Genomic DNA, 25,621 nt, shown 5'->3' with positions numbered 1-25,621 from the left:
CCCCTTTATGTCTCTACTGGGTTTTTCACTTTTTGTAATAATGAAGTCAAGCTTTTCTCTTTCTTCAGGAAGGCAAGAAATTGATTGTTTTCTTCTTTCTAATGGAATTTGGGCTTCTCACATGCCTCACTGAGTGAGGAGTTTAAAGAAATCTCCATACATCAGCCTTTCCTGAAGATTAAGTCACACCTTCTGGCAACCTCTCCAAAAATGTCTGTCTGCACTACCCATTATCACAAATACTTTCTCTCTTTGCAAATGTATTTCAGCCCTGAGTAAAGGATCGATAACTGAAGGGAATCCTGGGAAAAAAAGATGGATGCTATTCCTTAGTGTCTGACTAGCTTGTCATTAGGATTGGCTGTGATTTGGGAAGAGCTGCCTTACTTCACCCCAGCACTGGCAGAGTTTCTGTAGTGGGTAAAGCAATTTTGTTGGTTTGCCTTGTAAATGTTGGAAGGCATCTGCTGTTCCTCTGAGGTGACCGTGAAATGGAAATTGATGCTGATAATAAACATAATTATAAAGAAGGTTGCTGGAAAGACTCCTGATCTGTAAGGGAAAAGTGCATTTTAAGGGCTGTGCTGTGGATCTAATGAGATTTGGTATTGCCTTTAAAACCATCGTACTGAGGCTGGGATGAGATGTCTGATAAAGCTGCACCTGTTACATGACACTATATTGCAAAAAGTTTGGGTTATATCAAATGTCCATGATGGCACGATGGATTAGCTTGGAAATTCTTTATCCCCGTGTCTCATTTGCAATCCTCTGGATTTGGGCTTTCATTGGGGTTTGAGTTGGTTGGGGTTTTTTTGATACAGAAAGGAAAGGTGTCAAAGACATTCCCCTTGAAGATTCTCCTGAGTTTGGTAAGGCTTAGCTTGGCCAGTCCAAACCATCATCAGGGACCCACTGGGTTGCAAAATACAAATGAAAACAAATGTCTGGGTTTGGTACAAAACAGCAGGCTGTTTTGCCTGCACAGTTGAGTGTTGCAAACAGTGATGTCAAAGAGGGAGAGGATGAGAACACATATTATTCTGTAAGATTCATGCTACCTGATAGTTTATGTGCCAAGTGTTCAGACTGGGGTCACAAAATACCAGCTTTTAAATTAGAGATGGCTTAGTGCAAATGTCAGTGGTAAAAAAGAGTCGAGTTGAAAATAACATTAAATAATTACTGTGAAATTAAAGGACTATTTCGAAGTTGTAATCGAGTTTGATGTGTCATGATTATGTTATTGGTAGCAGTTCATGGCTCATCCAACGTTATTATTGCAGAATCGATGTTTTCATTTAATGTTTTCTGGATCGTTGTAGTCTTCTGTCGTACTTAATTGAATAAAACACAAGATTCACTTGGAATAGATGCAGATGCAAAGCTCTAAATTTCTCAGAGGAAGAATGTTTTCACTTTGTTTAACCCAAAGCATTAGTTTATTTGCAAATACAATTGATACTGGCTCGAAAAGCATTCCTAGAGTGCATTAAGTGGGACAACCATAAGAACAGTATTAGATTTATGGCAGATGAATGTAAATAGTGCAGTATTAACTGTAATGGATTCTGGACTATAAATATGCTACTGTGTCCCACTATGTATGGATCGGGAGTCTCATCCATGAATGACTCTTTAGATGTGCAATGTACAAAAGGAAAAAAGCCCTGTACTTTGAATTACCTCTTGATACTTAGCCTAGAGCTGCATATTTCGGTAGCTCTGAGCTGCAAGGTAAAGCCCAGGTCTCAGCCCCCAGCAAGGCTGTGGTTTCTGTGTCCAAGCCCAGCACTGCAAGAAGAAATAGAATGGTGAGTTCAGTGGAGGTTGCATCAAATCTCAGCTGCTGGCTGAGGACCTGTGCAGGGAACTGTACCTTTTGAATCCTTGCTCAACCCAAATGGAGGTGTAGCATCACCTAAAGCTACTGAATGATTATGTGAACCATTCAAGCTTTTTGTATCTAGGAAGGGTACTTTGAAATGGTCTATGAAAGGATGGGGAGAGATGCAACGCTGCACACACAGAAAGAGTCTTTTAACAGGGTGCCTCAGAAGTGAACACTGGAAAAAGAAATATCTGTCCTCTGTGAAGAGAGAAAGCCACTAATAGTAAAAATGGTCTCTTTAGGAATAGGCAGCAGCGTGCTGGGCAGGTGTCAGGCAGAATATTTTTGGGACCGTAAGTTATTTTCTGCAGGGTCTGTTGTTCTGTTGGAAACATCTCTAGCCCAGAGCACAGGGAACCCCCAGCTGTGCAGCTCCTGGGTACTGTTGTAATACAAATCATGTATTAAAAAACCCAAAAGTTTATTTTTCGTTTAATGTCATTACAATGACTTTCTAATACGTTGGCTGTATTGATTGTATACTATACTACAGAGTATTCTGTTGAATAGATGCTTTTTGGTTTGACTTCAGCACACAAAAAATGGATGTTCATTTATACCGTGTCTGCATAACACTCCTCTGACTATGTAAGGAGGCTTTAAAATTGATGTGCATTGCACTTACAGCTACTTACAGGCACTTCACAGAGCCAGAGTGACATCAAGGAGCTTTAACGCCTGGGAGAAGATGCACAGGATTTTGCCACGATGTAAACTCTATCAGCCTTTTAAAGCAATCAAGTATCTTTGATTATAGAAATTCAAACCTCATTTACAGTGCAAAATCTGATGAATATACTTAAGTTTCTGTCTCCCAAAAAGGAATTAATCCAAAGTAAATTAATTACCCCTTTTTCTCATGGAAAGAAAATCAAAGTGAAGAGACATTTTGATACCTTGGTCCACAACTCAGTGTGGGCTCTACTCTTTCAGCAGAGGAGTACATGTATCATAAGGGTTCATTCTATCATCTGTGTTTGTGTTAACTTCTGTTAACATGCCATATTGTTATTGGGGAAAAAATTAAACCTTTAAAAAAGGTTCTCTAAGCTTGCTGCTTGAACCCTCTGTGTTGCTAAGGTAAGCATCTCTACCAAAGAAAGTGATACTGAAAGTTTATTTAGTAATGAGATTAAAAGAGTTTATTTTATTACAATTCATGCCATCCTAATGGAACAGTTGATAAGAAAGCATTAAATTGTTGTGCTGGGTGGAATATAAGCAAATATTCATTTTCCTTCTACCACTACCATGTAGGTAAAGCAAAAATCTCAGACTAGCACTTAACGGTTTAGATGAAGTGTTGAATCAGGTCTATGTCATTCTGCTGCCAATACTATCTGAAGTGAAATCAGCTCAAAGAAAATACCAAATGAAATCATCCTTTCTAAACTGTAACTGCTGTTTTTGTAGCTTTTAATCACATGCAGCCTGTCTCTGGCATCTATGAAGGGGGAAAAATTGTTGAAAATATATTTATCTGCTTTTGAAAGCTTGTCTCTTGACTTAATTTCTGGACATAATTAAAAGCCTGATCTGTTGGTTGGAATTTTCCCTTATGCTTTGACTTTTCTTTGGCTACTGGAAGGAGTGAGGTGATCAGACAAGGTACTACTGAAGAATCATGACTGTTAAAGCTTTGAACAATAGTTTCCCTCTCATGCTGAGCTCAGATTTGCTGGCAAACATGAATGTGTATACATCTCCCATCAATCTATTATGCTTTCTCCTCCTGTTAATCCTTTCAGAGTAGCTATTGCTTGTTCTGGGGTCACTAAACTACAACACAAGGTGAGAAGTAGTTAAGCAACTACTCAGTGCTCTGGATTGCTCTGTAAGGCAGATGGAATAATTTTATTTTTTTTTCTGCTGGCCAACTTTTATTTCCACTACTTCAGGCTCTTGCAGCTTAAGGCTCTAAACATCCCATTCTGCAGTCACTTCCCACACCAGCAGAAGTCTTGATCTACAAAGGTGAACAATAGAAATGAAAAGACTGCTGATTCCATGAATAAATATAAGCCCTAAGCTGCCTTATTATCCCTGGAAAATATGTCCAAAAGACTGTCTTTGGGTAATATTTGTGATAAAAGGCTGATAATGTTCTCAGGAGTGATGAAATCTGCTATATCTTGTTTTAAAAATTCTGATTTGCTCAACAGAGTATGCAGTGATGGGTGATGCGACTTTTTTTGCAGTTTAAGTTCGTGTATGAAGGTGAAACTTTGTAAGCTTTCCAGACATAACACATTGCAGATATTTCACAGGTAGAGCTGGGCAATGACCCAGGGTTTTTCAGAACACATTGTTTACAACGAAGCCTGACCTGAGCACATGGTATTGATCTGCTGTGGCCTCTTCTTTCTGACCTTATTTGATGGGTTTTAAGTCCTTCTATATCTCTTCTTGTAACTGGGCCATAGGTTGGGATAACCTATATCAGGCTGCACTGATAACTGGAAGAGGAGTGGGCTCAGCTTTTGTCTCTCTGTGGACATTGGTGTGGTGTTACAGCATATGTAGGCAATTGAGTGCACCACTTGTATCTGATTTTTATATGTGTGCATAGGATGGGCATGTTACATCTGTGTAATTACATGCAATTTGGGAGGTATATAAATTAGACATGAATTGTTTATTTGTAACAAGCATGTGGTTCAGTCTGGTACACCCTCTCACACTCGAGCTTACATTTCATACCTGTGTGATTGTTTAAGGGTTATATATTTGGGGAAAAGTCCACATTCTTGCCTAGCTTTGTGTAGCAATGTTATGGAACTTTCTGTTAGTCTCCAAATACCTCAAATTCCCTTCTTTTGCTATTTTCTAAACTAGAGGAAATCACAGATCTTTTTTCCCATGCAAAAATTCATAGACATGTTCACAGCTGAGGGCTACTTTGAAATGTTTGTGTCATTACTTCTTCTTCGCTGTCTTTGGAATATGGTAAAATGGAAAGACACCATATCAAACCATAATAAGGGGAAAACTGTTGGAGGCAAACTGACTAGTGAGTGTTACAGAAAGGATGCACTTATTGTTTTGGGTTGTGTGTGTGAAGACATTATTAAGTACATCAGAGTATCTGTGCAGTGTTTTGGGGAGACCGTAATGTATTTTATTCATATTCATAAAAGATTATGAAGCTCTGTCAACTGTAGTGGGTCAATCTTAAAGTCATAGTGATCACAGTATGTTAAGCAGAGTACCCAGTCCCTCAGTGAATGCTGCTCACCACTCCTGAGACCCTACAGTAACACTTAGACATCCAGAGCCAGCACGCATACCTCATCCTGGCTGTAAGACCTCAGAGGAACATCTCAGATGGGAAAACACAGGGAGTTGTCTTGAACCTGGCAAGAGACTTTTTATGCTCCCTGTACATTATGGACATCCCACCTCTGTGCTGCTGCTCTTTTGCCAATGACAGTCACGGTCTTTTAAGGACTTGTTCTTGCTTCCAGTAGGGACAGGTTGGGGCAAGGTTGAGGCACTCTGTCATTTCAAGAAGAAATGTGAGGGCTTTCACACCTCCTCTGCCTGCGGCACATCAGGTGCTGTGCAATCTGCCCTTGCTCCAGCTCTGCCTGAGTGCCCAAGGTGGCATTGCTGAATACCTGCTATGTCTCTGTAATTAATGAACATCATCAATGCTAAGTAAAGGATGTCCTTTTAGAGGTCTTGTGCTGTGCTCAGAGCCCTACTGCTCTCCAGAAGGTTTCAGTAAGATCTATAGGCTATATAGATCTTGTGCATCCCTTATGCATCAATTTTCTTGTGTTACAAGCAGATCAAATAAATAGATGGGAACAGGACTTCACCACTACATTACTTGAATTAATTATGCTATTTAGGTTTGTATTGAGACAGTTATGTATTGCATGTGTTTGTACATCATGCAGTAAGGTTTTCACTTTCTTTACTGTGTCACCTGGTTTCAAGCGAGTTGGGAATCTGGTTTGGTGCAGTATTCTCAAAGTTGAAGAGTAACTCACTGAGGCAGTTAAAACAAAGACGTAGTGCTAGCACACTTTTAAAGGTGCCATTGAGAATGAAACTAAGGTGCTACAAGTGGCACATCAAAACTGCTGGTCAGTTTTTAAAAATTAGAGCAAGACATTGTTCCAATTTACGTTTGCTTCATCACAAGGAAATCAACTATGGAGGTTGTAATAGTAATAACTGAATTCTGTTCACCCCTTTATCCTTTTTAGTAAACCTTTACCTCTGTGGTGGGGGTTCTGGGTGGGCTTTTCCAGTTGCCCATTTTCCATAAATAGCATTTCCACTAGAGGGCATTCAACATACTGGTAACAAGCTCTACCTGTCCTCTGGGTTAGTACAGGTACCGTTCAAAACCTGCAGTCCAGAAAGGTGAATGCAGGGTGTGGGTGCTGAGGCACAGGGGGGAAAGTGAGTGAAGTGACATTAATCTGTGCACCACTTGTTTCTTCTGCTCAGTGGAATTATGTCCAAGTTGTTTTCTGCCTCTTCCTTACACCTTCAGACTTGAGTACAGGAATCTGAAAATATTGTGGGTTTGCCTTCTCCAAAAATAAAGATGTGAAGCAGACAGGAAGGACCCTGGGTCCCTTTGTGCCTTTTTCAGAGAAGACGAGTGTTGGCAGTGTTTTCATTGTTCAGACTCTTGAGAAGGCTTTTTTGGGTTGGTGGAAAAGCTTATCTACCATAGAGCTGGTAGGAATGCAGCAACATATGGTTACCATAACAGATTTCATCCCAAGAGATCTAGAAACACTTGAGAAAACACACATCAGAATACAAACCCTCGCAGACATCACAGCCCCCACCAGTAACTGAGGGCAGTGAGCACAACAAGCCCCCCAGCTCCAGGGGGGATGTTGGGGAGGCAGTAAATACCAGTGAAAACACTAGTGCAGGTAGCAGAGCTGATATCTTTGCCCCTCTTGGTGTTGTTTGGGAACATTTGAGGGAAGTTATCATGAGGCTAACATGATGTCCGATGGGTTACCACTCATCAGGGTCCAGTGGTAGCAGTTCCCAAGGAGATCTCTCCCAACAGCATCAAGTTGGGTTCAGACCTGCCCTGACTGTGGGACATGATGCAGCCACATATCAAGTTTTATGTTCAGAAACTGAAGATGTTTGGTCCTTATGCCTGCATCCCCTGTGAGACCTCATCCGTTGTCATGGTGCAACTTTCAAGCTAGTGCAACATCTTTAAGATGAATGTATGTTATATACATTTGTTTAACAGTGTCAGTGTTTTGCATAACCTCACTATTGAAAGTGTCTGGCTCCTGTTGTCCTCTTTTTTTTTTTTTTGGTAAACTGATATAACTGTGAATGAAAAATAACAACCATTGCGATGAAAAGTGTACTTCATAAAACAAATGCTTAAAAAGCCACTTGCTCCAGCTGTGGCTTTTATGTACGAGGATCTCTCAGGCAATGTATGTGCTTACATAAGAAGTCTTTCACAACATTTACATTTAAACCAGTCATCATCTTATATGCAGATCATTTATTCATCCCATAAATCACTGTTGCAGCTAAAAATGAAGATGAGGCTCTCTCTTTTCCAAGCAGTAGGCTTTTAAATAGCCTAATATGTTTGCAGCTGTTCTGAAGATGGGGATTCTCTGTTTGAAAATGGTTGGAGGGGGTTATTTTGTTATCTCTGTTTTCTCGTCACTGGTGATATCTTTTACAATTTCTGACCTGGATTACAAAACATATGTCCTGACTATTGTATAAAACTTACATTTAAGTAAAGAGAAAGAAAATAGGTAGGAAGCAAAGAAATAAATCCTTCCGCTCCTAAAACAACAGTTAAAAACAGCACATACTGAGTCAATAAGTAAGGAAGTCAGCTGCTGCCCACAAATAACCAGGGGGTATGTGGGGAAAATGTCAGTGAATATTGATCCCTAAGAGTGCAGGGAGTAGAAATACTAAACCAGACTGTGAGGAGGCAAACTTTGAAAAAACAACTTGGAGACAATTCACAGCTGGCACTGAAGTTGGGGCCTCAGAAGTCTCTCTCACACAGATAAACAAGTGAGAAAGAGGCATCTGTTGCATTACAGCTGCCAAGGTCACACCAGCAGGAACAGGCAGAGGGGCAGAGAAAAGCCAGCGACATGGTCTGTATTCTTTGCAGGGGTAACACAGCACCAAATAACCATGGCAGTGCTCATCATCTGCCTTTGAGACTGGAATGATGCGTTAAAATATATACACCAACTCAAAAAATAACCCCACAGTGGATCAAAAGCAATGTTTTTGAAAAATATCATCCACTTCAATAGGAAAGACTGAGTGTCAGCACACACACTTGATCTTCAGGGTAAGCAAACCAAAGTGGGTACGTAATCCAGAAGTGAGAAGGGCACAAATACCTGCTGTGTTCTCCAGAGTCACGCTCCAATTTAGGCAGGAAAGTGCTATGCAAAATAGCTCTAGCTGTGCATGAAAGAGCAGGCTTCTTCACAGCTTGCATCCCTGTGTTGTCTTATTTGTTTACCATGAACTGTGGGGTCCTGGAACTCGGAGAGGCAGCAAGAAATGGGAAGCAGCAGAATACAGTGCTTCAAATAAACCTATTATGATCACTTTAAACTACCTTCTCATGCTCATGAAAAAAAAAAACCAAAAACAAAAAACAACTTAGTGAGGCTGTGGTAATGGACAAGTAGCAGCAACACCATGGGACTGTTACACAGAAACACAAGTGGTTCTTGCAATGCCCATTGTCTCTGTGTCCCCTGCTGCCACATACCTGCTGTCTCAGATAGCAGGAGTTCTCAAGCTTGTGGGAACATTTTGAAGTGTATCCCCTGTAGGAACAGATATTCATGCAAATAACTAATTAATGGCACTGACTAAACAAACCGGATTTGGCCTGTTAAATGAAAATAGCACATCAAATTGCTTTCTTAATGATCTCGGTCAGGGGTAATGGAAGTGTTATATATTTTTATCTGTAACTATATTCATAATCTGTTATTGCCTCTAGCCTTTTCACAGAACATTTGAAATCTGGAAAATCATCCATCTGAGTGGATCCCCAAGACAGAAACATTCTCAGTGGAGCTTCTGGACATAGAGACTCTCCCATGACCAAACCTTGGTCAAACAAACATGTTGGAGACAACCAGAGAGGGGTGATAGTATCAGGGCTGGAGCAAAATAAAGCTAATTAATATATATCCTTAAAGGCCAAAGATTTTCTTCCTTTATAAGATAGTTTTAGTATGCTCTGACAAAATGAGAACTCTTGCTAAAGATAAGGATTAATTTGGAACAGGATTACAGTGTTTTTATGGTCTTCTATTAGGAACTATTATGAGAAGCAGGGCTCGGCTGGTGTGTAGGCAACAGAGATGCTCTGCAGCCTTTGTAGGAGTAAAGCTGATGTCAGCTGATCTACCATCTAAGTGTTCCAATTCCCAATTCCAACTGGAGACGTTGCTGTGGAATAATGTGATATTACTGTTGTCACATTCTTGGAGAGGGGCAGGGCACAAACTGTGCTTTCAGAACAAAAAATTAAATTCTCCCTCTCCAAAGCTTATTCAGATGAGCATAAAGCAGAAATCTCCAGAATGAATAGCCGCAATGTCTGGCTGCTTTTGAAGCATCTAAAAGTGTGAACTCCTCTATAAAGAGGTTTTTAGCCATGCAGCCCTCACGGGTTTACAGCTCTGTTCTGCCCTGACATCCCCTGTAAGAGGAGTGCTTGACCTCCAGAAGGATCTGCCGTGGAGGACACAGACCACTCTGACTCAACTGCATCTGGGCCCTACAGGCCCAGAAGGAAGAAGGGCTGTGCTATTGCTGTTTGTGTGGATGAGATTTTGGCACTGGGACTAAAGAGGGGTAATTCCAGAGTGCCTTGGCACTTCTTAAGGACCATGGTGATGCCATGGAGAGCCTGATTTGTACAGACCCTTCCCTCTTGTTCCTTTTTGAATTTCTCTAGGAAAGCTGGAATGGTGGGGCAGTAGGGCAGTTGCAAAAGTATTTTATCAGCCTAGAGATTAAATGGATTTACCTTTTTGGGAGTATGCTGAAGACCTACTCATACAGTTGCTGCAGGAGCTGCCAGGAGGTGCCCACCCTGCTGCCTCCCCGCCTTGGAAAGCAGCACCAATCTGTACTGAGCACTGTTTCCCTTGCATCCTATGGACCAGTTTTGATCCACCTTTCAAATGACTGAATGCTAAAATCCATGGCTACAGCATTTTTACAGGCTCATCTCACATTCCTTATAGTGGATATCTGTGCTGGCAGAGTCTATCTCTCTTCCTGAGTTATCTTTCTAACATCTACTAGATCTACTATAACTTTCAAAAAGAACTGTAGCCCTTAGGACTTCTCCTTTGTAACCTACTTCTGATTTTTCCATTGTCATATCTTGCCAGATTATGTGCCTTCCTGGGCCTTGTGTCCTTCCTGAACTGAGAGCAAACCATTCAAACCAGTGGGAACGGGCAGTGAGTGTGAAGCTCAGAGGGGCTGGCTGTACAGAAGCAGATCGTGTGGTGTGTTCTGCTGGAGGTAACACATTACTGCACCCCAGATACTAATGGCTTAGACCCACAAAAAATGTCAGATACATAGCTCCCCGTGGGATCTGGTCTTCATCTGGAGAAGGGAGAACATTAGCAGACTGTGCAAAGGTGTGGTTAACCAAGTAGAACTGATTTCTACCCACTCTGCCCACTGGCTTCAACCTCCTGGATGTGGCAATGAAAGGGGAATAAATAGCCCAGTGTGGTGCAGCCAGAACCCCAGGTTTTAATGGAGCACAAGGGTTCTGCATCAGATAATTGCGCCCACTGCTGCTACAGGCTTATCACTGTCCTTAGTCTGTACTGCCTTGAACAGATGTGTGCAGCTGGAGGGCTCACTGTGAGCACGGGCTGCTGTTGGATCTGGCCTCTGTAACCTGCAGGGGATGGGAATGCTCTGCACTGACTAAGTCCATTGCTACTTCCCATGAAGGAGCTGCTCTGTACACATGGACAGCACAGACCCTCTACCCTCACGGAGGGGCAGAATCAAGGATGGTCCTAGTAAACTGATCTGCTTAAAAATGTTTGGAGCAGTAACAAACTGCTTCTTTTCCTACCATGTGTTGCTGTAATGCATCATCATAAGCAATGGTTACTGTACTTTAGTTCCTTAGAGTTCACAGGTCTTTGTGGTGATGACATTTGAAGGTTTTAGTCCACCTTTTTTCCCAAAGCCATGAGGACATTAATTTCTATTTGCAGCGTTCAAGGTTTTCAACAGTCTTTGAGCGTGAGCAAGATTTGTGGTGACTTTGTGAACTCCAAGGAGAGTTTTGAGAATGATCCCAGACCACAATCCTGTTCCTGCCAGTCTCAGGAGAATGAAGCACTTTGCTTTGAACAGGAAAGGCTCTAGGACATGTGTGACTAATTTGTTACAAGGTAATTAAAATTATCTGTATTACAGCAGTGCTGCATGATTTTGTTGAAACAAGCAGTCTGGGTGAAGATGAGTTGACAAGCTGGGAACATTTTCCTTTACCTGTTGCTGGTTCCTCTCCTGATGGGAAGGAAATGTCTGTCTGTCCTGCTGTGGTGCTGGAGGATCTAATTGCTGTCATGTGTGGGGATGCCATTCACATGGTTGTAGCTGGAATTTTGAACATGCATCTTGGTAAACAAGGAGAGCTGTCTATGCTCATAGTGATGTTCCTGAGCTGTCACAATGGTGGCACAGCGTGGACTACATGAATTAATGTAAGATTTTCATGATGGGGATGCAGCTTTTGTGGCAGGGAGTGAGCCTGGAGACAGACTTTTCACGTAGCACAAGCAGTGAGTGGAGTCAAACCTGTTGCAATGATGGGGGGGTGAACAGCCTGATGGATTTTTGAACCTGGTAGGGAGGAACAACCTGCTCCCTCTGTTGTTGTGATCAGATGGGATGGATGAGAAGGACATACTCCCAGGGTCCTTGTCTGCCAATGCCTCTTGCTATGCCCTGAATGGGACTGTCTGTATAAGTCCTTCTGCCTGGCAGCTGTTGGGTATGGCAGATGCAGATAGGGATGTATTAATCTTTCATCAGTGATGACTCAGCCAAGCAATAAAATTGGTACCCTAACATAGCACGGAGGTCAGGATGGATGGCCTCAGCCCTGCTAATATGCAAGCAGATTATTCTCTGCCTGTGAGTAATGAGCATTTCTGAAAGGCATTTCTGCTTCCTCCTCCAGTGTCTCTTCAGGAAGTGTTTGGCAACCTCAGAACTGCTTTGATTAAGGAAGGGTGGTGACAGAGAGCTGGAGGATGTCACTGTCCCCTGCTTTCACATCCTCCTGGCAGTGAGCAGCAACTCCTGGCCATCTGAGGGGATGAGACACCCTGCACAGGTCAGGAGTGACAGGGAGGTACTGCCAGGCAGAGAGATCAAGGCATTTCAGTAATACCGGGGTAGTGGTGCCAAGCATTGGGAGGTGCAGTCAGGACAGTCAGCATCCTAATGCACCCATGTAATGTGGCTCAGCCATATGCATTTGCATAGCTAACTGCTGGACTAATTAGCACAATTAACTTCTTATGTGCCCAGCAACAAGCTTAGTGGGAAAAAAAGTCTGCATTGTAAGGAAGAGTGGCCATTTTCAGAAACTGAGTGAAAACTGTGTCTTAAGTTGCTAATTGTGAAGGAATTGAATAGGTATGTAGATAGGTATAGATATATTAATTTTTAATATCAATGCAATTAAGTTCAGGGATTGCCAGTGTAAGTACTGAGGAGTCAGGGACACAGTGAATGGCCCATATTTTAAAAGGGATCTGTTTTGCAGAAATTTCCAGGATGTACTCTAGGGGAGTAAAAACCAAAAGAACAAACTGCAAATGCAGTTTTGTTTCATTTGAATTCCTCTTGGAAAGAAAAATAGCAGAAGTAAAACAAGCCTTCATTACCACTCACAACAGGTAGAAAAGTAGACCAAACCAATTGGAAAATTCAAACTGATCCACTTGTATAAGACCTTGAAAACAAATCTGTTCTGATGGCTGGGGAAAAAATGTATGAGCAATAACCTCACTATAAATATATACAAAATATTGTGACTAAAACTATTGGGACTAAAGAGATGGAATTGCAATGTAAGCTAGGACTGTGTCTGAGTATAACCCAGCAAGAAATTGGCACTGTTAGATTTAAATGCAAATTACTGTTTCTTGTTAGAAAGGTGTTATTCACTTTTTTTTAAATGAGCTGTTGCCTGGATTGTGGCACCTGGGATGAGGCAAGGTTGTCCAGTTTCCTATCAGCGCAATTCCATGTTGCAGATCTTTTCTGTCATGGTTTCTATGAACTGCTGTGACACGTAATGGTGAAAATACAGAAATGCTTAGGAGGTCCCAGTGGTGGCTAGTAGATATCTCTAGAAAAACTTGGCTTGCCATTGATGTGTCCCTGAACCAAGGATCAAAATTATTCCAGATGTAAGGAGGCCTTGTCTCTAATGGCATTAGTGAATGTGACATTGTATAATAAATCCATGTTGTAAAATTAAGGATCAGAAGGGGCATAATCACTTCCTTGTCAGATAAACACTCTACTGTTTCTTTTCCTTAGCTGGTTATCTGCAGACTCAGCAGAGATCCCAGTATCATGTGAGTGAGAAAACATTTAGCTTTACACAGAGCTACAGCACTTAGATCTGGGCTCGATCCAGCCTAGTATCGATCCCTCCTCAGTCCTGGGTGTGCTGGGTAGGAGGTGAGGATGGGAAAAGCAGCAACATGGCAGTTTCACGTCACCTGAGGTTGAGGTGAGTGAAAACTTGCATCAGTCCCAAGCAAATTCTGAACAATCTCCATGCTGCTCCGAGTTTTGTCCAACCATGTGAGGTCCCCTTGAGGGTTACTGGAGAGTGGTACTTGCTTTATGCCTGGTGCTCGGGCACACCCCATGTCACCCCGTGCTGACAGCAGGGTGGGCAGCTGTGCTAGCAAGGCTAGTTTGACAGCTCTGCCGTGTTGGAGAGATCTCCGTTGTGGCAGAGAATCTGCAGGGAGCTAGCTGTGGCAGCGTGGATCGGAGCAGGGAACGTGTGTGCTGGTGTGTCACCCTGCAACGTGACCTACATGGCAGCCACCACATCAGACATGCAAAGTGGCCCCCGTTGTGTCAGGGACATGGAGAGGGCCGGGGAAGTCTGAGGGCACGTGAACGTGCCACCCTTTGGCAGTGAGACGAGCGGCTCCCCGGGGAGCGTTGGTGATCTCCGCATCCCACCGGTGGGAACCAGCTTCCCTGGGAGCGCACGCTGCATCCTCCAAATCTGTGCTTGCAGCGGGGCAAAGGCTGCCCTTGACACAGCTCTGCTTCGCAGCCGGGGACTGCCAGGGCACTGAAACCTTCGCAAGTTGGGGACAAGGAGAGAGCGCGTCTGCCAGAAGCTCCGCATCCGCGCGGCTCCCATCACCGGCATCACGGGGAATGCGGGATTCAGCTCCTGAGCGGCGGGCGGCTGCGGCCCCTGTGCCCGGGTGCGGGAGGGGAGATGAGTGCCGAGCTGTGCACATCCCCAGTGAGCTGCACAGTGTGTGTGCCGAGGCAGCCGGTGCATGCGCAAGGCGCGGGCGGCCGCCGTGGAGGTGGGGAGCGAGGACCACATCGCTGCCTCCGGCTCCGAGCTGCCAGTTGCTGGTTGCCAAGCAGTTATCATTGTTTCTGTGACGATTGCAGAGGCTGTTGCTAATTGAAGAAGCCCCCACAGCATCCTTCTCTCTCTCTCTCTGCTCCTGCTTCTGCTTTTATTTTAGAGGCTCAAGGGGGAAGACAGCCAGACTAGTGATTTTTTGCATTGCATTTTTATTTATTTCTTTTTGTGGGGGTGGGAAATTTCTCAGCTGGTGATTAAGTGATGGACTAGTTACTCATCCGTATCCCTTTAGTCTTTGTGTGTGTGTGTGTGTGTGCGTGTATGTCTGAACACACAGACAAGCTTACACACACACACACACACAGAGTAAAATCCTGTTTGCCACTGCAGTGGGCACAAATAGGTGAGCATGACTACAGCCAAGGAGCAAAATGCATCAGGGAAACAAGCCCAACAACAAGACCAGGTAATGCTTATTTTCCTCACTTTCGAACAAATACAGATTTGCTTTATATAGCTCTGTGTTTCTTTTATGATTATTATGATTTATTTTTTTTAAATCTTTTTGGTGTGCATTCCTAAAATTGTGAACTGAGTCACCAGTCAGTGGCAGGAGGAAAGTGCTGTGTAGCTGTGTTCAAGGTCTGCTTTCTCGGTGTGTGTGTGTAAGCTGAAATTGTGCTATTTTTAACAACCTGTACCTCTTGCTGAAGACTGTAGAGGTTTGTTCTGTAACTTGTTCCTTACATGCGTGCTGGGCGGGGGGGAAGGATGTTGGGATGGAGGCCCCTTTCTTGCTGGAAGAAGGGGTGAGAGTATTTAAACCCCCCTCTGCAGATGGATATATAATTGTAAAACTGGGGTTCAGCTTCTGACTTTGTCATGCACTTTAAGGGAATTTTTTTGTCTGACATTGTCTTGGAGGGACACTTCAGGGTACAGCATGAGCTCAGGCTGTGCATGAGCAAGCAGGGATGGCGGGGGGGGCAAAAAGCAGCTGTGAGTAGGTTTAACTCCCATTGGCTTTGGAGAAAATTGCCGTGCTTACACCATATCTAAACTCGATTAATTTATTTCTCATGGTAGTTTTTAAATGTCTTTCTGTACAGGTAGAAAGTTAAAGACTTCATTTTCTCTGTCAAACCTGTATTATAGAGGATATTCCTGTCTGCCTGCACTTACCAGGACAGAATGAAGTCAAAACTTTCCCTGTCAAAAAAAAACAGCGGGTGGCAGGGAAAAAAAGGGATGTATCCTCAGCCATAAAGGATAGGCATAGCTAGAAAGTGGTGGCATGAGGGAAAGCCTGGTTGCGATCTCTGAGCTCCAGCTGAGGCTGGTGAAGGTTCCTGGGCTCCGGGCACACCGGCAGATCAGCATCTCCATTCTCCTCAGCACCAGCTTCTCCTCCCCGTGCTCAGGCCCGTGCCTGGGGGAGCCCGGACGCTCCAGTTCTTCAATTTTCCTTGTCTCCTTAAGACATTGGAAGTTCACCACTTTAATATTTGGTTAGGACAGCACAGGAGGATAATTTAAACAGATCTCTCTCAGGGCACAAATTAATTCTTAAAATAGTTCTTCCTGGTTTGATAGGCTGAGAGCCTCACATGTTGTTTTTCTTTTTTTCTTTTTTTTTTTTCTTTTTCTTTTGTTTGTACTTCATTTTAGGGAACTGAGGAAGGGGAAAGCATGGGAAGACACTAGGCACCAGAAATAGCATCATATAATCTGCATTTTCAGGGTGACATTTTACTAATGGCCAAAACAGGCTCAATGGTTCAGTGAAAACAAGAAGGAAACAACTTTGATACTCAGGGTAAAGAAACTTCATCTAACCCTGCATCTGTTGGGTTTCTTTGCTTCTCTGCCCAATGCTTTTGGAGTAGGTATTTTTGTCACTGTTTGCTACAGATTAAAATGAGTCTAACTGTGTTTTCTGGCAGGCAGGAGTGTATAAGTGCCTTTTCTGAACAAAGAGCTGTGGGGCTGTCCCTTCCTCCTTCTTAAAGCTGTGTAAAAGTGTCAGGTTTTGTAAGCCAAGAAGTGTGTGTTGCCTTTTATAAAGGAGCAGTGTTTTTGTTCCAGGTGGTGTTATCTGCCCAGTGCCACTTTGCTGTTGGCATGCCATGTCTTTGCTGCTTTACTCTTCTCACATGAAGTATAAAATACCCAGAATAAGTCTTTAGTATTATGCAGAATCTTAATTGAGTATATTCTATAGCTGATTGAATTGCAATTATACCCATATGGCATGCTTAAATATTCTGAAAGAACATCCTCTCTCAGCTCTGCCCTAGTGTGAGCATGAAATAGAAATATCAAGCATATATAAATACCAATGATATTGATGAATATTAATGTTTGAGTCTGTGAGCAACTTTGCTCACTCCCATAATTTCTTTTTTTGTTTTCACAATGCATTATTAGTAAAATGGCTTCACAGCAGGGGGTCAAATCCAATCTCTGTCCATTGATTTGAGTGCACTTTTATCTTCCAATACCAAAAGCAGATCTAAACCCTTATTTTATCTAAAACAGTTCATATCTGAAAAAAGGTTCTATCCAAATTCTATTTCTAGCTAAAATTCTATTTCCAGGCTTATGCATATCAAAAATTACTGATATTTTTTCTTGCTTAAAACTGATCAAGAAACTGAAAATTGTAGCTGGGAGAAAAATTGAAGACAAAGTGCTGGTCTGGCTGTAGAGGACTGAGTCTTTTTCAGAAGCAGCTGCTGCTGTCGTAGGAGATTGTGATCATCCCTTTTCTGTGTTCCTTGCTGTGACATTCCCGGAATCCAGAGGCAAGCAAGTGACACAGTTGACTTAAGTCTTTGCTGTGTCCTACCATGCTAACCCAAAGAGAATCTGGGCATGAAAAGACACTGCAGGAGCAGGGTAGGGAAAGTTTGGAGAAATCTGCAGAAGCTTTGCAGGCTTGAATTTAAAAATCTACTTTAGACTTGTGTCTATATGCAAATGAAGTCATGTTCTGTCTTGAGATTTACAAAAATGATAATAATTAGAAAATGATTGTGATGTGGAGATAAGCAACTGCCTTAGCTGCTGAAGCCAGACAATCCCTTTCTTCCTCAGGTAATTAAAAATGCTTTCATACAATTTATTTCTGATAAGCAATGCTGCTCACCTCCCTGCCAGCTAAACTATTTGGAATTCCAATCATTTATCGCCTTGCTTATCTGTTCCTGAGTCTGAACTTTAAGTCTTTTGGGCATCATGTACAGAAGACATCCTGTAAGTGATAGGTAATACTGTCTCGTGCTGTCAAGTTGTGATTGCTTGATCAAGCTGTAAGTTGGATGTGGTTGACTCTGTACACTGGAGTGCTTCTGACACAGCTGTGGTTTCTTGTTCAATGGTTGGAGCTGGATACCATGCAGTGTACAATGATTACAGCTGGCTTTCTGCTAGACCCAGTGCTCAGAAGTCCGTAGCAAAGCCTGTAGACACTAATAGACTTGGGATCCGGCTCAAGCGGACTAGAGAATCTTGTTCTCTGTCTTGGGGTTTGTTAGCTGGATGTGTGGATACACCATTAAAACCACTTCTCCGTTAAAAAAGGAAAATAAAATAGCAACAACAGGTCAAGTACTGTGACAATGTGCTTTAGCTATTTACACAGCCTGAAGATCTATGTGTTTTAACATAAGCCCGTAAATTTGTTATCTTAATTTAGCCCAGTTCTTGTTACTTTTAATGGCCTTTGGGAATGCAAATAGCTCTGCAGTCATATATAAAGATAAGGAGGCTGATTTTTTAGTGAAAATGTGATAACAGCCATAATGCTAAAATGAGACTTTTAAGTGTTTTAAAAAGTGAGTCAGCATATCAAGGATAACAGGGATCACAGATTCTCAAAGAACACCTTTTATAAAACATATTTAAAGGGTTGATTGGTTAATTGAGTATTTGAACACTCGTAATAAAAGATTGTTCTCATTTCTTTTTCTGTATAGAGAAGAGCTGTCATAGGCTTACAGGGAGCAAGATGATGCTCTGAAATGTGCTCAAGTCCTAGGCAAGGTTGTTAGTGACTGTTTGCATGGAGCTCCATGTAAAAGACCAAAAATTAAGTGACAAGGCAAAACAGCTTGAGGGCTGCCTTACTGAAGTGGGCTCCATGGAGGATTGGAATCAGATCAATAGAACAGTTCTGCCTATTAGCTGTCATTAAGGTAATCAATTCTGAATTTTACAGAACAGATGGAATTTCAAATAATAGGTGTGGTGTCTTCAAGTGGAGAGACAACACGTTTCACTTGGAAAACCTTGGCCAGACTCAGGAATAAAATGATGAAAAGATTAATATTTCATGCTCCTAATGTTCCCCTGCCACTCTGTACTTCACAGAAATAGCCTGTAGTATCTTGAAGCATGAGTACCGTTGGAGAATCTAATATACTATGCTGAAAAGTGCCTCTATTTGTGTAAATTTATCCAAACAAGAAAATCAGTGTGCACTTTAGCTGCATTTTACAGGCTTTTCCTCTATGGTGTTATAATTCAGGTAATTCTGGGATTCCTGTTTTAGGGGGTGTCAATCCCTGTGTGTCTGCTGTCTTCTTTCAAGGTCATAAATATTCTCAGCCATTGTGAGTTGAGTCCTGTGCTATTACTTTATTCCCAGAGTAGATTAAACTGAAAAATATGGATGTGCTTACACTGGGTAGTGTGGAGCCACCCTATGAGAGTCAGAGAGATGGTGTTGAGGTCCCAAACACATATTTTGAATGGGGGGGGTTATTCCAGACTAGTTGCAGACTGGTGTGAATGTGCTTTAGTTGTTCAGTATCTTCTGACTAAGCTTCATGCAAAATGAAGCCAGTTTGTGCACTCTGAGGGTACTATAAAATGTGAGTTAGAGCATGGTAGATGGGTCAGACTGAGAGATTTGGTCAGTAGTGCAGTTCTGAACCGAACAGAAGTACTAGATGTGAACCATATGTCTCTAGTAGGGATGGGGGAATGCAGTCAAATAAATGTAACTTCATATGATCTATGTTCCTATACTGAAGATCTATATTTGTTTCATTGTTTGTTTTTGGATTTTGTTTGGGTTTTTTTCCTGGGAGGACTTAAAATCATTCCAGACCTGCTCTGCTCACCCGGTTGCTGTCCAGAAAGTCATTGTCCCTGGGTGTCTTGGTTGGCTCAACATGGTTTGCCTGAAAGAATGCAACAATCCTGATTCTCTGTGACAACCAAAGCCTCTTTATAGCAAACGAGCAACACAAATTGTGTCCAAAGAGTGTAGGATCAGATTGTAAACAGGCAGTAGTGTACAGCAGGTTCAGGCACTTATATTATAAGTTGTGAATTTTATCTCTTGAAATAAGGAAGGGACTTTGCCCTTTTATTTGTCAATACTATCCCTGCTGTATGCTAGATCACAAGAGCCACTGCTGAATCCCCTGTCTTTTTTAGCAAGGTTTGAGGTTACCATTATAACTTAATGTTTGTAAGCAGATTGAGCTGTGAATTTTTACAAGGCAGCCCTGATTCACAGTGCCATTAGCTGGCACAGTCAGACTCCCCACTGCAGCACCCCAGTGGCATAAAATCCACGCAGAGGAGTTGAAGAGCACCATGACACACCTCTGCCATACCCAGATCCAACACTGGGCTGAAAGGAGCTTGGCCTGGAGCTGCTGAACAGGTGGGAGTGAGTCTCCCAGGAGATGAGCTAATTTAGCTTGTTATCTCAGTGGCTTGTGACAGAGCTCCTACGTTCTTGGCTGGAGTTGAAAACTGTCATATCCCAAAGGTGAGTCCCTGCTTGTGAGAATCCCTCAGTCTCGCTGCAGTATTCTGGCTCAGATTATCACAGCTGTGCAGAAACCAGGGGCAGTGTCCACTTTTGGAAGGTGTCTGGCAAAGAGAAGGGAAAAAGGAGAAACATGACTCTGACTTGCATAGAAAACAATGGGTTTCTTTAGTTTTAATGGAACCATTTAGAATTCATTGTTTAAGTGCATAATTTTTTTAAAATAAAATAAAATTCTTCATATGAAACCTTTTTTTTTTTCTTGATAACAACTCTTCAAATTACATATTTTATTGTAGACCCAACACAGGCTTTCTCCAGGAACTCATAGAGAACATTTATGTTTCATTCTGTTAATGGTATCTGATCTATTTCTCAGGAGATTAAATTTCCGTAATAGCGCTCCTGAGAACACTGTATTCAAGAACATGAAATTGCATCAAACTGGCAGTCTTTTCAAGTTGTTAATTTGATGTGAGGAATGCAGGCAGCAACGGGGAGGGAAGGGGAGACAGAGGTGGAAAGGAGCATGTTTGGCATAAAGCTGGAGTGTCAAAAAGAGGAGACTGTAGAAAATCCCTTCTGGTACTCAGTGCTGAAATGTAAGTGCTTCTGGAAGCTTTTAAAGGTTCATATACTTCCATAGGATGCTGCTTGAGATTGTGTACATTTTACTCGCTGTCTCTACCTTGACCCAGTGGGATGTGGGATGTGGTCTGCCACTTGTCCTTGGTACAGTGTTGGTGGTTGCTGCTCCCTCCATTTCTGGCAGAGATACCTTGTGTTGCAGTCTTTTTTCACTAAAGCTTTCTTTTGCTGCTGCATAAAGACAGAATAATTTGTCTCTGAAGTTCACCAGTTATCTAGGGGTCATGGAAGTTTGAACACCACAAGAAAAAAATCTTAGATTTTTTTTTTTTTAACTCTTAGAGAATTCAATGTTTCATTCCAGTTGTGGTCCATTAGCAGTGTTATGCATTGCTACAGGCATTTAATGAACAATGTTTTTACCTGCTTTCAGTTCTTATGCCTTTAATGCTGCTTTTTTGTGATCTTTATCATGCATCAAGTTGTGGTGAATCATGGTCACTTTGGTTGATGTGAGAGAAGGCAGCACTTTTAAAATGATGTAGAGTGCAGTAATATCTGTTTTTTATGTAGTTTATTCTCTGTGTTTTACATTCACATCTTTGGTCTTTTGTCCTTTTTTTTTTCCTCTCATCCCTCTGTCCTGCCTTCTCTGATTCTTAAGTGGGATCTAAATAAGTGAAATAGATTCAGAGAAAGGAGGGTGCCAGCAGCGATGGAATAGGAAAGCTGTGTGCAGTCCTCCAAAAGGCTGCTGCAGATGTGAAGAACTGCAGAAGTGAGAGAAGTGCTTTCAGCATGGTTGAAACTTTTGTGTAGTATAAATTTGGAGAGGGACCTATATTGGAAATCAGTGAAAGTGATCCAGAATGGAAAGGCAAATTAATATTAATTTCTGATTTAATAACAAAGTTTGAGTGGGATTATTGGGTGGCTTTGCATGACAGTTCAGTGGGTGGAGCATGGAACTTAGTGCTTCTTGTGTGCAGACTTCCACTGTGGCCTTGAGCAAGAGGGTTTGGTTCTCAGTGGCAGTCAGCAACTTCTCTTCTGCTGAGATGATCCATTGTTGTCTTAAGTTGGGAAAAAAACAAATATCTGGGAGTCTTCTGAGGATAAGTACAGGAAATAGGGAGTTCTGAAATACTGTAGTAACTCAGGCTGCACAAGTACCTGAGATATCAGAGAGATGCACTCCTTGAGGTTTAGAGAATGTAGGGAAAGGGTCACAGGAGAAAAAACTGAAAATTAAAACTCATTCTGAAGGTTTAGATATGAATAAGAATTTCAGGAGAAAAATATCAAGATAAAGGTAAATCCTGTCAGGACTTGAGAGAGCTATAAGCAAACTTGCAAATGAGAGAGAGATAATGCATGGAATTTTGGGATTGTATCTGATTCTAAGATTTTGAGAACTTGAAGCAATTTTATACTTGAAGGTAAGATAGAGATGCATCTTTCAGCTCTCTGTTGCATAATGCAGGGACCTTTTCCAAGAAGGAATAATTAATTATTTTTTTTAGTAGAAATACTGCAGTGTAATTAGGAGCTGTAGAGGTGAAATGGAAAAGTAAATGGGGGGGATGATGAACCAAGGATACGCATGGTAAAGGGTTAAACCAAAACTTTTCAGAAATGGAAGCCAGAAGCTGAAGTTTTGTGCTGGGTAGTTTGATGGAGATCATCTTTCTGAAAGTCAGGTTTAGGTGATAAGCCAAGGATGAAGTCCAGAGTCTGGTACTTGTAGAGAGACAACCTTGAAAAAGGTTGTGGAAGTTGTGAAAGCAGCTCTTAAGTGTGATGGAAGTGGAGAGGCATAGCTGCTTCCCACGACCATTGGTGAAAACCCTCCACAGATAATTGATGGTGTCCCGATTGCCTGTACCCTTACTGCTGCTGGAATAAAGCTTTGTTTTGAGAGACAACCTGTGGGCTGTCCGTATGATGTGTGGTCACTGGCGAGCAATGTATGGCTATCACTCTTCTCAGACAGTGTTTTGTGATAGAAACTGCAGGTGGAAAGTGCAGATAGACCATAATTTCTCAGAGTGGGATTTGTCCTACTCTGCTGAACAACATCTGGTCACAGAGGCATAACAGGGACTGTGCTTTGGGATCTTGTCTTGTCAAATAGCCCTGCAGTGCCAGCACCGTGGCTGTGCCTCTGCGCTCGGTGGCCTTGGCAGGAGAGGCTGGTGAAAGGATGGGAGGCTCTCCCTGCTTCCCTGGTAAGTGAGAGGTGCTGTTGGAGGGCGTTTCCCTGTCTCCAACAACCACCTTAAAAAGCTGAAATGCAGATGATCATGGGAAGAGAACAGGCTAGTTTTGTTAGAAATGGCATTGCTGGGACGGAGGGAGTTACTGATGGGATCCCAGTGAGTCACCAAGGGAGCAGGAGCATCTCTCTGCTGTTCCCTCAAAGTTGGTGTGTCCCTCCCAGCTCTTTGGTGGTCGAACACACTACCACCATCCCTGTGTGGGAAAGCCTTGTGCCCTCGTTGCAATCACTTTTACAGATGTGAATATCAAGTCTAAGCTGGAGAACCAAGCTCTGACTGTGTCCTCATAGTGAAGGAGGATGAGACAGACTGAAACAAATATTATGAAGAATTAAACTGAGCTTACACATGAAAAGGTCATGGAAAAACCCATTAGAAAGGGGAAGAGGATGAGTTTGAGCGAAATAGTAAAACCAAGCAAATCTGAAGGCTGAACTGTTTGTTTTTTGGTTTGGTTTGGTTTTTTTTAAGCCTTCAGGCTATGTCCTTTGTTGGTCTGAAAAAAAGGGCTGTTGCTTTTATTGTTTATAAAAACGTAAGAGGGGTAAAATAAAAGTAAATTTTACATAAACATTCACAACACTTTGTCTAAAGTAGTTTCTGTTACTACTTAACTGCTGTTGAGCTTGAAATTGGAGAGATAATAAGCCTTCATCTGAAGCAATTAGTCCGCAGTTTTTGACTCCCTTACCTTCCTTATGTCTGTAGCTGAATAGTTACATGCAGATATTTAAGGCTTAGTTGTAGTATGATATTGTCAAAAATGAAATCACAACTTAGACATTAATTTATTGTTAATTTAGCTTGTCAGAGATACTGTAATAAACATATAATTGACCGGGGGTGAATATATATAGTAGCATTTTATGTGGAATGCATTTTGGGTCATTAATTTAGCTTAATCACACACTGTGACCAACCTCTCAACTCTTTTTGTGTCAGGTTAAAGGGGTCTGATACTTAATGTGATTGTAGAAATTAAGAAATGGTACATTAAGTTGTAACTGTCCTTAAGTGTGCTGACAGACTTACACTTTTATCTTTTTGTTTTCATGGCCAGGAGCAAACAGGTTATTTTCAAATGCATGTGCAGCATTTTGTGCCTACTGATAGAGAGAAGCTCAAGGTTGGATGGGGAAAACATATTGCAACTTAGCAATGTGAACTTTGCTTCTTCTCCTTAAGAATCCCTGGCACTTCACAGTTTAGTTGAATCTAATAGTACTAACAGCCTTCTTTTTTCTGATTTTCATGTCCCAATATCTGTGATTTAAAAGTTAATTTACAAACGTTGCTGAGAATGCTGATCCATTGAATCTAACAAGTAATTGAGATTAATCTTTGTGAGCTTAATCACTGGAGGTTTCAGTTGCATTAAATTGATTTATTTTGCATGATGTTTTCCTTATGAGGTACAACACATGGTTTCACATGGATTATACTGATGCTTGACATGGCCATTGCAAGTCATGCTATAATTAAGTTTTATTCCAACAGTCCAGGCTAAACAAGCCAGATAAAACAAAGAGCAGTTGTGAATGGATGGGACAGTAAAATCCAAGAAGGAATTGATTGAAATAGCTCATGAAAGTACTAAGCACATAAAGTTTGTCCATTAGTAAAACGTATATGCATTAGGAGATGTTTTGACTTGCTGAAGACTGTTCAGTGCTCGCTTGTTCAAATTGGTATCTCTTGGCAGGACTATCTGACCTCAGTTACTACTCATCTACTTGAGAAATGTTACCTTCCTACCCATAATATCTTTGAGGTTGATAGAAAGTAAATAGATGATGTCTTCTTTTGGTTTAGTGCCTTGTTTCCAAACTGGGCTTTCCAATGCCCTTCTGGGAGATTAGGATACTGTGTTGTTATCAGTTAGGCCCCTTTTGCTCAAATGTGTGAAGGAGTTCAGCGTTGATACCGGGCTGTACGATCATAGAGTATTCCTGTGTAAAACAGAGGATTTTAAGAAATTCTGGAAAGTGTGAGCATCTGAAATAAGATGAAGAGATGTTTGGCAGGAGTGGCTAAATTAGGAATAAGTCTATTGACTTCATCAAGCCTTGAGCTGGCCCCTATACTACCTTTCACCATCCTGAAAAGATGGTGTGAATTCCATAAAGACTAGGGTGAATTCCATAAAGACAATAGCACACAGCCACTGTTACAGGCTAAGCCCAAGTTTTAAGTCTTCAGTGATCTTCCTGCTGTAAATTCCACCTGTTTGAAACTATGACTCACGGTTGTTTTTCTGTAAAATGCAGTTCATTCATGCAAAGATGTTCCCACTAAATCATCTAACTCAAAATATATTGGGGAGACCTTTCAAATCTCCATGGAGCTCTGCCTGTGGATGGATAATGAGCTGGCTGAAAGCTTGTGGGTAAGGATTAAAAGAAGGGAAGGGACAGGTGACTTTATAATAGGGACCT

The 25,621-nt window shown here is 41.9% G+C and overlaps 1 protein-coding gene across 6 annotated transcripts in view; it reads left to right on the top strand.

The window, feature by feature from the left end:
• Positions 1-25,621, top strand: part of DPP6 (dipeptidyl peptidase like 6) — a 547,706-nt gene that overhangs the window by 283,139 nt on the left and 238,946 nt on the right. Inside the window, exon 1 of one of the 6 annotated variants that reach the window (XM_027686847.1) lies at positions 14,512-15,000. The exons of the other annotated variants lie outside the window; for them this stretch is intronic. Within the exon in view, the coding sequence (XP_027542648.1) occupies positions 14,944-15,000 (57 nt within the window). The 5' untranslated portion in view covers positions 14,512-14,943. Of the gene's footprint in view, positions 1-14,511; positions 15,001-25,621 lie in introns of those variants that run through there. 6 annotated transcript variants of the gene reach the window in all.

The sequence above is a fragment of the Neopelma chrysocephalum genome, unplaced genomic scaffold, assembly GCF_003984885.1.
Source record: "Neopelma chrysocephalum unplaced genomic scaffold, ASM398488v2 Primary Assembly neopelma1_72, whole genome shotgun sequence".
Taxonomy (NCBI): Eukaryota; Metazoa; Chordata; class Aves; order Passeriformes; family Pipridae; genus Neopelma; species Neopelma chrysocephalum.
Note: the sequence above shows the minus strand (reverse complement) of the source record. Positions and strands in the feature narration are given on the sequence as shown.